Source organism: Alosa alosa, chromosome 18 (assembly GCF_017589495.1).
Source record: "Alosa alosa isolate M-15738 ecotype Scorff River chromosome 18, AALO_Geno_1.1, whole genome shotgun sequence".
Classification (NCBI taxonomy): Eukaryota; Metazoa; Chordata; class Actinopteri; order Clupeiformes; family Clupeidae; genus Alosa; species Alosa alosa.
The window spans coordinates 10,683,658-10,699,051 of record NC_063206.1 but is presented as its reverse complement, the minus strand read 5'-3'; the positions used below and the strand labels follow the sequence as shown (position 1 = coordinate 10,699,051).

Below are 15,394 nucleotides of genomic sequence, written 5' to 3'. Positions count from 1 at the left end.
GCTAGTTTACCAAGTAGATTCCACATCACCAACCAACAGGGCAGAGGGCCTCAATTTGGGCAGCGCTGCAGCCAGCCTCCCCCCTGGTGCAGGACTCCACCTTCAGCAGACGGAGGGTGGGGGGGGGGATGGGAGAGTTATTTATAGAGCACGGTTAGGGCCCCCCCTCAGTGTGAGGAAATCAGGTTGCCTTCTCGTAAATATTGCATGCTTTCCTTTGAGCCGCTGTGGAATGTGAGCTCGTTCCAGGACGAGGAGGATGAAGAGAGGCAATGAGACGAAGGTTAGCATCAGCTCTCTGCTCTCCTCTTTAGTCTGCCTGCTTAGGTTGGCACCCAAGCCTGTAAGAACGCGACCCCGAGTGTTTACCCGTTATTTGCCAATAGGGTCATGAGAGGCATTTGAAGAGTTTTGCCTGGAGTGGAATGTGTAACAACACTGGCTGATGGATTAGGTTTAGACACACACACACACACACACACACACACACACAGAGGAAGAGAGGAAGAGAGGGAGAGAGAAAGGGCGCTTTAGATACCTCCTTCTCTGTGGGTTTATATTGATGTGTATTGGGAAAGAAGTCTGGCAGTGGACTGAAGGTCATGCTCCCTGGAAGATGTGAGTAATATGACATTCCACCCAAAGTGGGCCTTTGATCATCCCCAAAGCCTCGGTTATTTTTGCCCTGAGCCCCGCAGAATGCAGATGGAATTTCATCTCCGTTTAAGTCAGCAACTCCCCTAAAACGCATACTGAGTGTTTCATGAACGCTGTGTAGTGCGGGTGGCAGTATCTTTGAGTGTGTGTGTGTGTATATGTGTTTGTCTGTCTGTACCTGAGTCTTGAGAATTGGGGAATGCCATGGGTAACCTTCGGTCACTGATTCCCAGCGTCTGATGAATTCTGCGTGGTCTTTGCCACCATTTATGGAAGGGCCAGGAAGCCCTAGAGGATTGTTGGTGGGGACATGGTAGCTGGGGCCAAGGCACATCGCTTCAGTTGCTTTCTGGTGCTCGGAAACTGACACACAGTTGTGCAAATTTACTTTGCTACGTGTTGCTTGGAATAGTCATCTGTGAAGTGGAAAGTGTGCGTATGAATATGAGTGTGTTTGTGTGCATGCACACACACATATAGACACATAGAAAAGCATAAAAATATCAAAATGGAAAAACAGGTGTGGTGTCAGAAGCTCTCTTAACCGTCCGCGCTGCCACAAGGGCAAAAGCCTGACCCCTGCTGGAGATGTCCTCTGTCAAATAGCCGAGGTTTGTGTGTCACTGCTGCGGTTAGTCTAATGTTGTTTTCCCATTCACCATCAGCACTGCAATACGGTGATGCTGGGGACAGAAATCCTGTCTTCCAGCAGCAGCTATTCGTTGGGCTGTGCTCCTGAAGGAATAAGGCTGGTTGTTGTGTGTGCAGAGGAACTCACAGCACGGCTTGTCTGTTAGAGTTGTGTGCATCTCTCCAGCTGTCTCTTATCAAAGTCCTTATAGACCCTTTCAACAAGGTAAACAAAAACAATGCTTGAACGTTCTATTTGGGCCCCCAATCTACTTCCTCTGCATTAAGATAACATATGGAATGTTAAAACGGAAGTCTTGTGGGGCCAACTATGATGCTGATAATGGAACTCTCTTGAAAGGGTCCATAGGCCCCACCACTTGGTGGCCATCTTGGTAACGCTTCAGGCCGTTCTTTCGTCAATAATGCCGTTTCCAACAATGCAGTTGGTTACTTACATCACAGAAAGAGGCGGGATATGTGTAGACAAGTGCCATATTGGCTTTACGAACTAGCCTCGTACATTTCTATGAAGGATTCTTTGAATGTTGGACCTCCTTATTGTAAAGTGTGTCTGCTCTTCTGCAGGCCCCGTTGTGTACGTGTTAGACCTGGCTGACCGCCTCATTTCCAAGGCCTGCCCCTTTGCTGCCGCCGGTATCATGGTGGGATCCATCTACTGGACGGCAGTCACGTACGGAGCCGTCACAGTCATGCAGGTCAGAGCCTTATTCAGCTAAAGATGACTCCAGATGTCTTCCCAGAGATACCGGAGTGATAGCCTCTTCTTTTACTGAATTTACTCAATGAATGTGTTTGCCTTTCATGAATATAATTTGAAATATAAGGAGCATGTTTTTTAACGGTCAGTCTGTCCAGTGTCATCTGAAGTGTTCCATACCAATAACTGAAAGGAATCTTGTTTAGTCTCAGCCTGATTCTGAATAGAAATACCTTCTTTCGACCATATTGAAGTGTGTGTGTGTGTGTGTGTGTGTGTGTACGACAGGTGGTGGGTCACAAGGAGGGCCTTGACGTGATGGAGAGGGCCGACCCTCTCTTCCTGCTCATCGGCCTGCCCACCATCCCGGTCATGTTGATTCTGGGCAAGATGATTCGCTGGGAGGACTACGTGCTCCGCCTCTGGAGGAAGTACTCCAGCAAGCTCCACATCCTTGACAAGATCTTCCCAGGTGAGGCTCTCACAGACTTTAGTGCATTTAGACGTGTTGTCTAGCTAGAGAAAGAGACAGCGTGGGAGAGCTCACTCCATTTCCTTTGGGGCAAACCCTGGTGCACTCTTCAATTCCACTAACCAGTTTTTTATAGAGCCAGCAGTATGTGGGAGGATGAATGAGCTTCAAGCTCTGCATAGGTATGGCTAGACCTCAGGTGGGTGGCCTCACTGGGCAGTTCAAATGATGTGGGTGATGGACGATGGATAATGTTTTGAGTTCTAAACCCAACACAGTCAGAATATCTTCTTGGGTGTTGTGGTGTATAGTTGCTAAAAAAAAGTAATTGGCTCATCTGGCTACAGAGTCCATTCCAGGTGTCCATGGCATGAGGACCCGGGTCATTCCTTGCTCCCACCCATCTCTCTATCCCAATTGCTTCCTGTCAGAGTCTTCACTATCCTATCACTATAAAGGCAAAAAAAGCCCACAAATATACTTAATATAAACAACAAGTAAGTAATGTCTCTGTAGAAAAAGAGGACCTTCTGCAGGTAGAAAGTGAGCATCCCTTGCTGTCCCATTTGGATCTAGGGTTTACTCTGCCTTTAGAGAGCCAGCCATACCCATAAACATGCATACTAACTCAGTCAGTGTAAGAACCTGCTGGCAGAAGGGTCGTCCCCCGTTGGTGTATGTGAGCGGAATTATTACAGTGTGTAAGCATCATGCTTAGCTAACAAGGCATCTGTAGGCACCAGGGATTCTTATGTATATGTGTGAGTGCCTGTGTGTTTTTGGGAGTTTGTGGGTGGTGTTTTTCCACTGTACTTAACAGTAAGTGCAAGTGATTGATGGTGGGAAACCAGACCCCTGGGCTCAAGGGGGAGCCCACTGACCTTTTCTTCTGTAGTCCTCAACCTATACACACCACACACCACACACCACACACACACACACACACACACACACACACACACACACACACACACACACACACACACGCTTCTTCTGAGACGGCTGGTTTGGGCCAAAACTTTGTATCTGCCAGTCCCCAAACCTCCACCCACCACACCACACACACCGTAATTTCCTCAATCTCTACTCCCACTCGTGGATAACTGTTCCTGGGTCCTCCTCCCACTCTCGGCCACCCCGGCACCCATGCACCCCCCACGTATAAATGAGGCGTATGAGCGAGCGGTCACCTTTCACTAGATTTACGAGAGCTATTTGAGGCGCTGTGTGGTCTTGCATGTGCCTGGACGCGTGTCATCCTATCCCCATGAACACACATGAAGCCTGTGTTCTGTGTGTCACATGTACGCCTATCTGGCCAGGGACGGCTCATATTATATGCCATGTACCGCGGTGGCCAGGTCTTATGTGTATCTAATGTCAGTGCTATCTTATATGTTTAGATTGCACCACAGCGTGTTTTCCCAATGAACACCTATGAAATCAAACCTCAATCATGTCATCAACTGTGTACGTTTCATGACCGATACATCTGTTGTAATTCTGAGCTAAAGCAATTGAAAATGCTCATCATCCACACTCTTTCAAATGTCTCCATATGTATATATGTATGTGTGTGTCTATACAGTATAGTCACTGTGACTCGCATACACAAAGTTTAAACCATGGCCGCCTCTCCCCCGCCCACTTTTCAGGGATTGGTCGTCCGGTGCCCAGGATCCCTGCAGAGGCCAGCCCATTGGCCGATCATGTGTCAGCGACACGAATCCTGTGTGGAGCGCTGGTCTTCCCCACCATCGCCACCATTGTGGGCAAGCTGATGTTCAGCAGCGTCAACTCCAACCTCCAGAGAACCATCCTGGTACATCTCTACCCAGCATCCTAAAATTGTCCTTGCTTACTTTTGCAATTGCATTGTAAAAGGAGACATTCGGGTGTCATTATGTCACCACTAGTTCAATATCAACATACAGCTTGAGGGGCCTTCTTAACTCAATTATTGTGGGATCTCTAAAAAGGACTGCAGCTATGCCTCAGCTCAGCAGGCACAGTATTGTAAGCATCCCATTGGTTCAGATGTACCTACACTACACGTTTCACACTAGATATCAGTGACATTTTGTTCACTGGGTTATTTAAATAGAATGGGAATAATGTTGAAGATCTCTGGATTTTAAAATTAGTTTTCTGCTGATTTATCTTTTCAGTCATCTGTTTAGTGTGAAAGTTCTGGCTGATCTTCCTACATTTTTAGACTTGTGGCTGGACAGTAGACACTTTATTAAGGTTTTGTTTGGCTCTTGTTCATCCTGTGATAGCACAGCACTGTATGTCCCAGGGTTCCTGTGATCGCCCTGAATTTGTAGAATCTTGTGTGTTTATATTTTCTAATTAGTGCAAAAGCAAGGCCTAGAACATGCAGCATTTTGCATCCAAGAGGAGCAGTAGAAACCACAATCAGGGCTGACCTTTAACCTTTCACATTCCTCTCTCTCTCTCCTAGGGAGGCATTGCATTTGTGGCTATCAAGGGAGCCTTCAAGGTGTACTTCAAGCAGCAGCAGTACCTGCGACAGGCCCACCGCAGGATTCTCAACTTCCCTGAGCCGGAGGAGGCCTGAGAGGGGACCAGAGAGAAGAGGAGGGGCCCCTCCCAGCCAGCATGGAGGTCACAAGACCGTACGGGACAAGACAGCACGGATAGATAGATGGATGGATTGTCGGTCCACTTGCCTGTCTGCCTGCCTGTCTGCTGGCCCTCACAGCCCCCCCCCCCCCCCCCATGACAGACAGACAGATGCTGTGTTCAAGTGGTCATTATGTTCACTCCACCTCCCCACATCTTGGCAGGGGTCATGCCAACCCGGTACAGGCTGCTGGAACTGTGGACAGCTTATAGGAGCTCCAGGAACGCCCAGGAAGCAGAAGTAACATGTGGTCAACCTGACACTAAAACACACACACACACACATACATACATTACACACACACACACATACGTACACACACACACGTACACACAAACACGTGTGACCCCCCTCAGAATGTGACCCTTCTCTGTTGTGTGGCTCGCATGGTTGTTAACCCCCCCCCCCTTTTTTCTCCAAGTTTTTACTGGATTGTTTTAAAGTGAGTAATTGTGGTGTACCACATAAGTATATGAGAGATTATTTTTTTTTTTATTAAGTATACAAATAAATAATTGGTTGTTTTATAATTTATTTTTTGCAGTGATCTGAGCTGGAAATATTCCCTTGTGCTTTGAGGAAGCTGCTAGGGAGAATCACACCACATATGATTGACTCATAATTTTGTAGGATGCATACTAGCACTTATATCTGCTCTTTAAATGGGAATGGGAAATCTATGTATGTAATATATGTTTATGTACAGTATGTATACAAAATTTCCCCTTGCTTTCCCAGAGTGTTGCTAAATCTCTGAATGATCTGTAACTCTACTTCATCTATTAGCAAGCTTTTTGTTGCAAACCCAGTCTGTGGAACACTTCAACATCACACAGGCAGAGTGTGTCTCTCTCAGTTTATCTGAAGTGTTTTTTTCTTCAGCTGAATACTGTGTGTTGTGTAGGCTTTATGAAGAGCAGGGGATCTGGACAGATTTACACAGGATAAAATAAAAAAATAATGTTGCTTCTACCTTCACCCAAGAATTTAGCCCTGCTTGGCAAAAGACCCCCTTAGAGACTTGTATGTAGACTCTTTCGACCACATTTAAGAAAACTATCAAATGCAATTAACACCAAACTTATTTAAGAGCTGAGTGTGTCAATATGTCCAATATGCCTTGAGAGTATTAATGTTAAACCTGTTTTGTAACGTTGTAAGGTACATTACTGCTTTCTAATATGTTTCTCTTTATTCTATTTTTGTCAATGTATTCTCCAAGCGTGTACCTTTGAGCCCATGTGGTATGTCCCGTTTCTGTTGCTAGGACACTAACCACATAAAAAGGATGAGCTTGAGAGAGACTTGAAGATGTGGAAGAACACAGTTGGCAGAAGGACAATTATTCACACTTAGTGGCCTTTTTGTAACCCAAAGGTGAGTCGACAAGGCACAAGAATGACAGTTGAATTGTGCATCCATCACAAAGACGGATGGGTTTGGCAGTGTACAGAAGTGTTTCCTAAGTGGATAAGAGGCAACACAGATAAGTGCAATGGTGATTGGAAATAAACCTTGTCCAATTTTTCCTTTTGACTCCTACCAAGTTTTCTTGTTTCTAAATAATCACCCATATATGAAGTGTTGATATGTCATCCCTTAAAATGAAAGGTGTCCAGTATTTAGTCTAGTACTCAGAGAAAAATAAATGTGTGTGTGTATGGAGATTGACCGCATACCATGAATGCCATTGGATTTGAACAGATATCACCTCTTTCAAAGGTGTTTTACTTTTGAACACCTTGTGCAGTTATAGCCCAATTGCCCATGGGTTGCTCAGTACATTCTATCCTCGAATCAGCTTCGTCACAAAAATAATAAAATAGCATGTACTAACAGTATCTTATAACGATCACTGAAACCTATATTAATGTCATCAAAATGTTTGCTTTGCCAAAAGGCAGACAGTTCACTGTTTTTGGAATTTGTTGTTCAGTTATTTTCTTCAGAAAAGTTTATTTGAAAGTCACATCCACATTTGTACAGTGACTCTATAATGCCAAAAGCTGAATGTTGACATTGTAAAAAATCATGCTTTGTACAGATTTTCCCTTGGGACTTATAGATACATGTTGATTTATGTGAATAAATGTATTTTTCCAAGGTGTGCCTTGTGTTGTATTTTCAGAGGCTGCATTTTTGAATTAATTGACATTTGCAAAGTAATTTACAATTTTAGAATGTGGGAAAAGCTAATCCAAATATAGTCTGACTGCTAAGAGAAATCTTGGAGTTTTAGTTTTTGGTTGCCAAAGTTTAAAAATTGGGACAAACATTTATGGACAATAAAACCAAGTTAATTCATCACTATATCATTTCTAAGTTAAGTGTGTGTGAGACTCCCTGCACTTTTTAAATATTTAAAATATTAACAGCATTGCACATCACTCTGCTATCTGACAGAACGCTTACTTGGCTTGGTAAACATCGAGAGCCACAAAACATTTTTTTACAAGGGTTTTCCAAACAAACAAACTAGTTTAGCAAATAAACACTCCAGACAAGATTGTTGTGGTGTGTTTTGTTTTTTTATTCAAACACTCTTGAGAATAAGATGAAGCCACCTCACTTCAACACACTCCAAACGTCATGCACACACACTGGCCACCACCAACATTCCACCCCTCGGATACAGGCAATGTTGACGGCCTATACAGTTAGGCCGGCAACACGGATACATAAAGACCTCACTCCTGTTGGCAGTTCCCTTGTGACAGTGGAGACACAATCTCTGAAATCAAAAGAGGCCATCATGCAGCCTGTCCAATGAAACCCCAACACAACATTCCACTGCATACCCTGGATCTGTGTTCACCAAAAGCATTGGTGTGTGAAGGATATCTTAGAGGATCCTTGAAATTATCTTAATGCTCTTGGTCCCCATGGGCCTGGTAAATCTGAAGTCAAAAAACACAGGCACCTGGGACCAGACCCTTTACAGAGAGACCTGATGACGGTCCATGGAGCGGGATGGGAAAGTTTCAGCCACGAGCACCTTCACAAGACATGAATGGAGCAACTTCTCAAGCCTGGCCTTCACAAAATGGTGCAACACACAGTAAAATGCTGGAACACCATAAAGGCTGCTGCACTGCTTAAAGTAAAGTTGTCAACAACTGAAAGAGGCTGAGCTTCTTCCAACATGTTATGCAAACATCCTATGTTTATCCATACGTGTTTTTATTTCTATGAAGTGTGATTAAAACTCTCTGAAAAATAAGATGCAGCATTTACAATTGTTTTGACGACTCCTGAGATCTGCACTAGCTATGCCTTCAGCTTGTTTCTCTGGGTTAACAAAAACCAAACAAAAAAAAAGTCTACGGACTGGCGGTGGTCTGGCTTGGCAAGACGCATCACCTGAGAGACGAAGCCAGTGGAGCGTCACCTGGCATCGCCACTACTGCATGCAACATCCCCACAAGACCCCCTCGGTAGAAAGAGAGGAACCAGGAGAAAAGAGCAGAGAGGAGTCACAGAAAAACAAGGCCTACAAACTAAACGGCCGTGTCGCTTTTCTAACCATCGAACCCCTCTAGATGTAAGCTGCGTAGAAGTGGCAGAGGCCGGCAGGGCAAGGAGCTGCCTAGACTGGAGGTTGTGGCCTGAGCGTCTTATTATTGCTTGTGTGAAGAGAGAGGTGCATATTGACAGAGGGTGGCTCATAGCCTACCATCACCATGAAACGGTTATCCTTTTCAATACTCTTAAAGGTTCAGAGAAAAATCAAATCTTTCTCTATGAAGTCAATCCACGGACTGTTCTATACTCCCAGTACTTCTTCAGCATCTCAGATTAAGTTAATTGGGCATAGTGGGGACAGACAGGAATGTGTGGCCTTAAACCATCCTAATCAAAGGGTTATCCTAGCCACCACAAAAGGGAATGACTAATCCCAGACAGCAGTTACATTAGGGGAGGATGTAAGGGAGGATATATGTGGGCAAAAAGTGTTTCATGACCGTTACACATCCTCCTGCATTGCTCATGTTTGAGATCTCAGTGTCTAATATTTAAAACCATGGGCAAAATATTTAGAGATATGCAACGAAAATCAAAAAACAAAAACATGGGCATTTAAAAAGTTTATTTTTTTTCCATTCGAAATTTGAAAATAAAATCAGTCATTGGGGCCACCCTGAGTAGATGCTTGGACAACAGCCCTTTAAAAAGCACTGATTGGAGATAAAAACAAAGAACAACAAATAATAAAAAGACAAACCTTACACTATTTAATAGAATCTTTCGTAGCAGTCTAAAAGCAGCTCTTCAAAGCACCCCAACACTTTACTTGTTTAAATAAAAAAAAAAGAGAAAAGAGACAGATTTCACAGATCTATACAAAGATGAACATTTCTCATACGGCTGACATCTTCATAACATGGAATCCCTTCCTCCAGCACCGCTGGGTATTGACCCGGCATGGCTGAATAAATTGAGGTGGCTTCAAGTTATAAAGATCTGGGACTTCTGGATTATTCCTTTGCTCATCTCTATCCAATATAAGAGGACTGTGTAATGAATGAACCTTCTGCTTGCTTCATGGGCCAAAAACATACCATACATAACATTCATCCACTTCCTATGGTAAAGTAAAGCAGGTAGGACCTACATTAGATGTTTAACAAGGGTAGAGGGCTATGGGTGCTGGCCCTGATATGCATATTTCATTTTTTTGTTTTTATAATCTACTTCCTATACAATGTTGTCAGTGTGTTTTACTCACCTCATCACTGAAATGTTTTAGAGAGCTGAAGTGCTTTGTGGACACTACTTTTCACACTCAACTATGGTAAGAGGGACTGCAAAGTGGCAAGTCCTGTGACTAGGATCTCCACCTTCTGGAGCTTCCAACTGACCAGGTAGATACTTACTACAGAGGCACACACACACACACACTCACGCAAGCAAGCAAGCACACACGCTCATTCAAAGTGACTGCGCTTCTAGCTCCAGTTGCATGAAGGTGATGTAGGTCTAGGCCTGGGGGGGGGGGCAGTGGGTTCCTGTGCCACTAGCAATCCCACGCTGCTTTGGGGCTGGGCGATGGTTCACAGTTTGGCAGCCATAAAGTTGATGTGCGGTTTCGCCAGAGGGAAGAGAGGCAGGCTTCTCTTGAACTCAGTCATGTCCTGCACAACCACCGGCTGAGGGGGAAACACATATACACATTAAACATCAACAATCCAATCTCTTTGCTTCCTGTGTGGACTTTTATCAGGATGCACGTGATGCATGACTGAGTGAAGTTCATGTTCACTGGCCTGTACTGTTTTTGAATTAGACTACACTATGTCTTGAATTTCCCTGTGGGGATCAATAAAGTATCTATCTACACATCCAGGGTCAAGTCAGGAGAATACTGAGAATACTGCACTCAGATGAGATCAAGTCAGATCAGGTGTGTTGAACCCAGCCGAAGTAGGAGGGTGAATGTTGGTGAATCTCAATTGGTGTACACATTGATCAAAGAAAGACTGTCCTGTCAAATTCTTTCAACCTTCATGAAAGACAGCAGACTTTTGAGCCAATGATTCAGCCTACTGCAATGAGTCTACTACAATACGTCGTCAGATTCTTTCATATCTCTTTGGCAAAGTCTTCATTTATTTAGTTCAAGTTAAAGCTGACTGGATGTAAGCGTCTGCTAAATATCAAAGTGACAGACTCGGTGGGTTTGGGATTGACCCTGAACCCGACTGATTGTCAAACGGTGACGTTACAGCGTCCACACCTCACTTCCCCACATCTTGGGTCAAGCCAAGCTCATGTCTGACTAGTCTCCATGCGCATTAAACACGAATGCAGCATATGCAGCGGTGGCTTCTGAAGGCTAAAAAGGCAGCAGCCATATGTCAAATCCTCTGCGTGTCCTCACCCCGGGGCTTACCTGAGGCAGAGATGGCGCGGGGGCCAGGTTCACATCGTTCTGAGCGGGGAACTCGCCAACCACTGGGCCTGAGACACATGCAAGGAAGAGCAACACTTTAGATTCGGGAAGGGAGAGCAGAGATAAGGGGAGTGGGTGAAAAAAAATACACATGGGGAAGAGTGTGAGTGTGAGTGTGAGTGTGAGTGTGAGTGTGAGTGTGAGTGTGAGTGTGAGTGTGAGTGTGAGTGTGAGTGTGAGTGTGAGAGAGAGATGTGAAGAGGAGACTGAAAAAAAATGTCTATACTCACAGGAGTCCATCTCCCTGGAGAGGACATGCACAGACACCTTGTGTCTCTTGACCGCATCCACCGCAAGCAGATCCTGTGAGCGAGAGAGAGACAGACAGAGAGACAGAGAGAGAGAGGGGACAGGGATACAGGGACACAGACAGGAAAGTCGTCAACCCATTTGTGCGGTGAATGTAAATGAAGGGATTTTTAAATAAATGAGAATGTGCTCCGCTGCGCGGAAAATAATGGATTTGGCCAGTTAATCCTGGGCAGAGCTGAGATGGGATTTATGATGGGGACCCGGCCACACACTCACTCTCTTTTTCTCTCTCCCCCTCTCACACACACACACTCTCCTCCTTACAGCTCCGCAGCCATGTTGTTGGCTACGAAGCTGAACACCACAGAAGCTCGGACTTCCTCCAGACTGACTTAACACCACACACAGAGCACTCAGACTTAACACAGAGGACAGTTAATGTGTGAGAAGCCATGCTCACACACACTCAAAATCTCCCAAAATCTACTCATCTGGAAACCGTTCTGTCATAGCATGGTAAACACTCAATTAGAGCATGTATTAGATATAGTCCAGAACTATATCCTTAAAATATACCGTATTAAATATACTGTAGCCATTTCCACATACTCAACATCACTCACAGTGAACTCATCTGAAAGTTGTTCTTCTTTGGTTGCATCCATGTGTGTGTGGGGTTGGGGGGGGTATGATACTTCAACACCCCTCTGCCATCGCAAATTCAATAGTGTGTCCTTGGGATGAGAATGGGTGGCGTGGAGGCGTTTTAAAGGCTCTATGCCATAGTGTGAACAGAGGATGCAGATGAACTGAACTACGCAAGTGTTCCCTCTCCCTTGTGCTCTCTCGTCAAAGATCAGCTACTTGAAATGAAAGAAACTAACTCGGAAAGGTCCTCCACCCACTCCCACCCCCATCCCCATCACCCAGCCTCTATGCACGGAAAGTGAAACGGATCACCATGGAGACCAGGCAGGCCAAATTCTCTGCAGGCGTAATGTCAAATCAATATTGTTCCAGGATGAATGTGGCCCAGACTCACCCTGTAAAACTGCATTATGTTCTCCTTCGTCAACGTCTTCAGGTAGGCCACCTCAATGTTGTCTGGAGGAGGAGGAAGGACAGAGGGACACAGTTAGGCTCAGGGGACACTGCGGATGCACTTGTTATCGAAGCGAGATGACAACATGTCCTTAAGAGGTCATTCGAAATTCTCAATTCTAAGTTGTGTACACACAAGGAAAACAATGCCCATATAAAAATGCTAAAAACATGATCTCATCAGTGAGTGGTCACACTGGGTCAAAACACACTAGATGGAACTAGATGGAGCAGTACACAGCAGCACTTGTTATGACACACAGTGCTGCATGGCATTCGAAGAAAAGAAATCACACTTCTCTCCATCCCCTGCTCCTGCAAGTACTTGGAACTGCCAGTCTTGGCTGCTCAATGATAGTTGACACTCACACTTTGGTTTATGCATAGAGCTGGTGTAATGAGCAGCAGCAGACACTACCCACTCACACTCACACCCTCCCACCTAGGGCAGTACAATTTGGGGTAAATATCTAATTGCCATTTTTCTGACAGATATTTCATTAATTTTTGAAAGACCAGCTTCAGTTCACTATTCCAAATTTCACTTTAACTTGATTGGTGAGCATGCCTAGTGCATGAGAAGTCCAGCACTATTGTTAGGACAGCTTCACTGGGTCACACAAGAAGGATGCCATGAATATAAAAATCATAAATGGTACCATAGTTCCGAGCTGCACAATTAATTGCAACCTTTGCGGTTAGCCAATTGCATTAATTCAAACTGTGATTTTGACTGATTGCCTGCGCCCTCACCTCTGTCAAAGTTGTACTGCTGGGAGATGATCTCGCCCCAGTACTTGGCGCATTCGGCCGCCAGCTTCTTGGGCTTGTCTAGCCGGCGGATGGCCAGGGCCTGGATGTGCTTCTGGAAGGCCTCGTCGTTCATCTCGCCCAGCACTGTCTCCATGGTGCGCAGGAAGGCCTCCACGCGGCTCTCCAGGTAGTGCGGCGCCTTCTCTGATTGGATGATGAAGCGTAGACCCTGCACGCCATTGGCCCTTCGGGGTCCACTGAACACGATGTAACCTATGGCGGAAGAGAATGGAGACAAAACGCATCATTAAGTTTTCAAATTATCTCCTGTTAGGCATTCTGCATAAATAAGCCCTTTTAATTCTATTTACAAACTACAATGTCAAAAAAAAAAAATACACTCGAGCTCCATTACTTAATCTGTATTTTCTTTTCATTGATATGCTCATGAACTAAGTTCGCCTCCTGTTGTCAAAGAAGCCAAAGTCTGTGCGTATTTTCACAATCATGCAGAATGCGAACCTAGCGACAGCTGACCAAATCCAAAGAGTAAAGATTGCTCAAGTGGATTGGATTGGGTTAGAAATGGTGCCATCCCTACCGAGCTGCTCTTTAGTGCGCAGTGTGTTGAAGCAGGGCTCGTGGATGATCTGGCAGAAGAGCTCCAGCAGCATGTTGTCATGAGTGGTCTGCATGTCTGTCTGGTAGTAAATCTCGATGCCACAGTTGTTGTGGACCTCATTTCTCTGTTGGTACACGTACCAGCCCCCTAGCAAACACACAAAAAAACATGTACATTTACATTTACAGATAGAGCAAAAGCGCACGCACACATTCCTACTTATGGATATTTGAATTCAAAACTAGCCACCTACGGCTAAAGCATTAATGCCTTTGAAACTGAGTCCACAGTGACCTATACATTTCTGGTGAGATTTCACAGCATGCATTTCAATTTAGTGCCCTTCCTCTGCAGACTTTGAGGCTTACAAAAACGCTCTGACAGTTTAACAATCCACAGGAAATCAGGGGGGGAGGGAGGGGAGACAGGCTTTAGGCTAGATGCAGTGGTAATGCTCTTTACCAGGAGTTCAGATGGAGGACATCGCAAACTCTCCAAACTTAAAAGGGCTGCTCAGCCAGGGAGAACAGGGCGAGTCAGCAAAGACTACGAATGAGTTTGTAAGATTTCAGGTCGCAGGGGCGACTGTGCCACATCATCAGAAAAGACAACAAAACATTCTCTCGGTACTGTTTATGTGTGCGTGTGTACACACACATTTTGGTTTTGCTGATGACAAAGAACACTCGAGCAGGGGATAGAGACTCAGATGTGGAAGGGGAAAGGGCATAAGCATGCAGGAGAGAGAGAGAGAGAGAGAGAGAGAGAGAGAGAGAGAGAGAGAGAGAGAGAGAGAGAGAGAGAGAGAGAGAATGTGTGGACACATGGGAACAAAGATAGACAGTGTGCTCCACTTACCATCCGGCACCTGCACCTCCCTGTAGCGAATCAGCTGGCTCGGGAGGAGGGGCTTGGTGTGAGCATGCTCAATGAGCGTGTCCTCCAGCATCTGCATCATCCCACAAGCCGACTGAAGGTCCAGCGAGAGACAGACAGACAAGGAAGAAACGAGACAAAAAGAAAAAAACAGTGAGCAAATGACCGCTCTTCAGCTTTGGACACATGCCGGCAAGAATGGCAACTCCCATTATATAATACGTTCTGAAAAAACATATTATAACATAACAAACAAACATCTAATAAACATTCAGTGGGCACCATCTGGGTCATTCACTCTCCTGTTTCTCTATGCTGAGCATGAAAAGCGGGAGACTGAGGCAAACTGGTCTCTCTGGCATGAAATGCTACAGTAATTGGGGGCCACGGGGCATTGAGTGAAAATCCTCCGATGCTTTCATACGCTGTGATATACGATCCGCCGGCAGCAACCGGAGACTTCGGCGAAAAAAATAACAATCATTGTGGTGCCATTAGAAGTGAAGCTACAAGCTATTTCATAACAGAAGTCTCAGCAGAGCACCAGACTGAGGCTGTGAAACTAAAGCCTGTAAGGCCCCCCCCCCCCCCCCCCCCCCCCCCGTGCTGTGTCAGGCTGCAGCTCAGGGAAAGTAACGGCACAGTCATGGCCACTGTGAGAGAGTGGGCTCTGGCCTCACACCGCCTCAGCAGTCCTGTCCTGTCCTCAAGCG

At 45.3% G+C, this 15,394-nt stretch overlaps 2 protein-coding genes across 6 annotated transcripts in view; one reads left to right on the top strand and one right to left on the bottom strand.

Annotated features, from left to right (window-relative positions):
* marchf5 (membrane-associated ring finger (C3HC4) 5) overlaps positions 1-7,234 on the top strand; it is a 38,799-nt gene extending 31,565 nt beyond the window's left edge. For 2 of the 3 annotated variants that reach the window (XM_048269311.1, XM_048269312.1), the window contains 4 exons: positions 1,876-2,006; positions 2,297-2,480; positions 4,136-4,302; positions 4,945-7,234. In XM_048269311.1, the coding sequence (XP_048125268.1) occupies positions 1,876-2,006; positions 2,297-2,480; positions 4,136-4,302; positions 4,945-5,061 (599 nt within the window). In that variant the 3' untranslated portion in view covers positions 5,062-7,234. The remainder of the gene's footprint in view (positions 1-1,875; positions 2,007-2,296; positions 2,481-4,135; positions 4,303-4,944) is intronic. The other variant, XM_048269314.1, reaches the window with a different exon arrangement.
* Positions 7,235-10,117: 2,883 nt separating this feature from the next.
* ide (insulin-degrading enzyme) overlaps positions 10,118-15,394 on the bottom strand; it is a 32,469-nt gene continuing 27,192 nt past the window's right edge. For all 3 annotated transcript variants that reach the window (XM_048269300.1, XM_048269301.1, XM_048269302.1), the window contains exons 19-25: positions 14,664-14,775; positions 13,785-13,952; positions 13,184-13,456; positions 12,372-12,433; positions 11,308-11,380; positions 11,018-11,085; positions 10,118-10,274 (exon numbers count right to left, since the gene is read on the bottom strand). In XM_048269300.1, the coding sequence (XP_048125257.1) occupies positions 10,179-10,274; positions 11,018-11,085; positions 11,308-11,380; positions 12,372-12,433; positions 13,184-13,456; positions 13,785-13,952; positions 14,664-14,775 (852 nt within the window). In that variant the 3' untranslated portion in view covers positions 10,118-10,178. The remainder of the gene's footprint in view (positions 10,275-11,017; positions 11,086-11,307; positions 11,381-12,371; positions 12,434-13,183; positions 13,457-13,784; positions 13,953-14,663; positions 14,776-15,394) is intronic.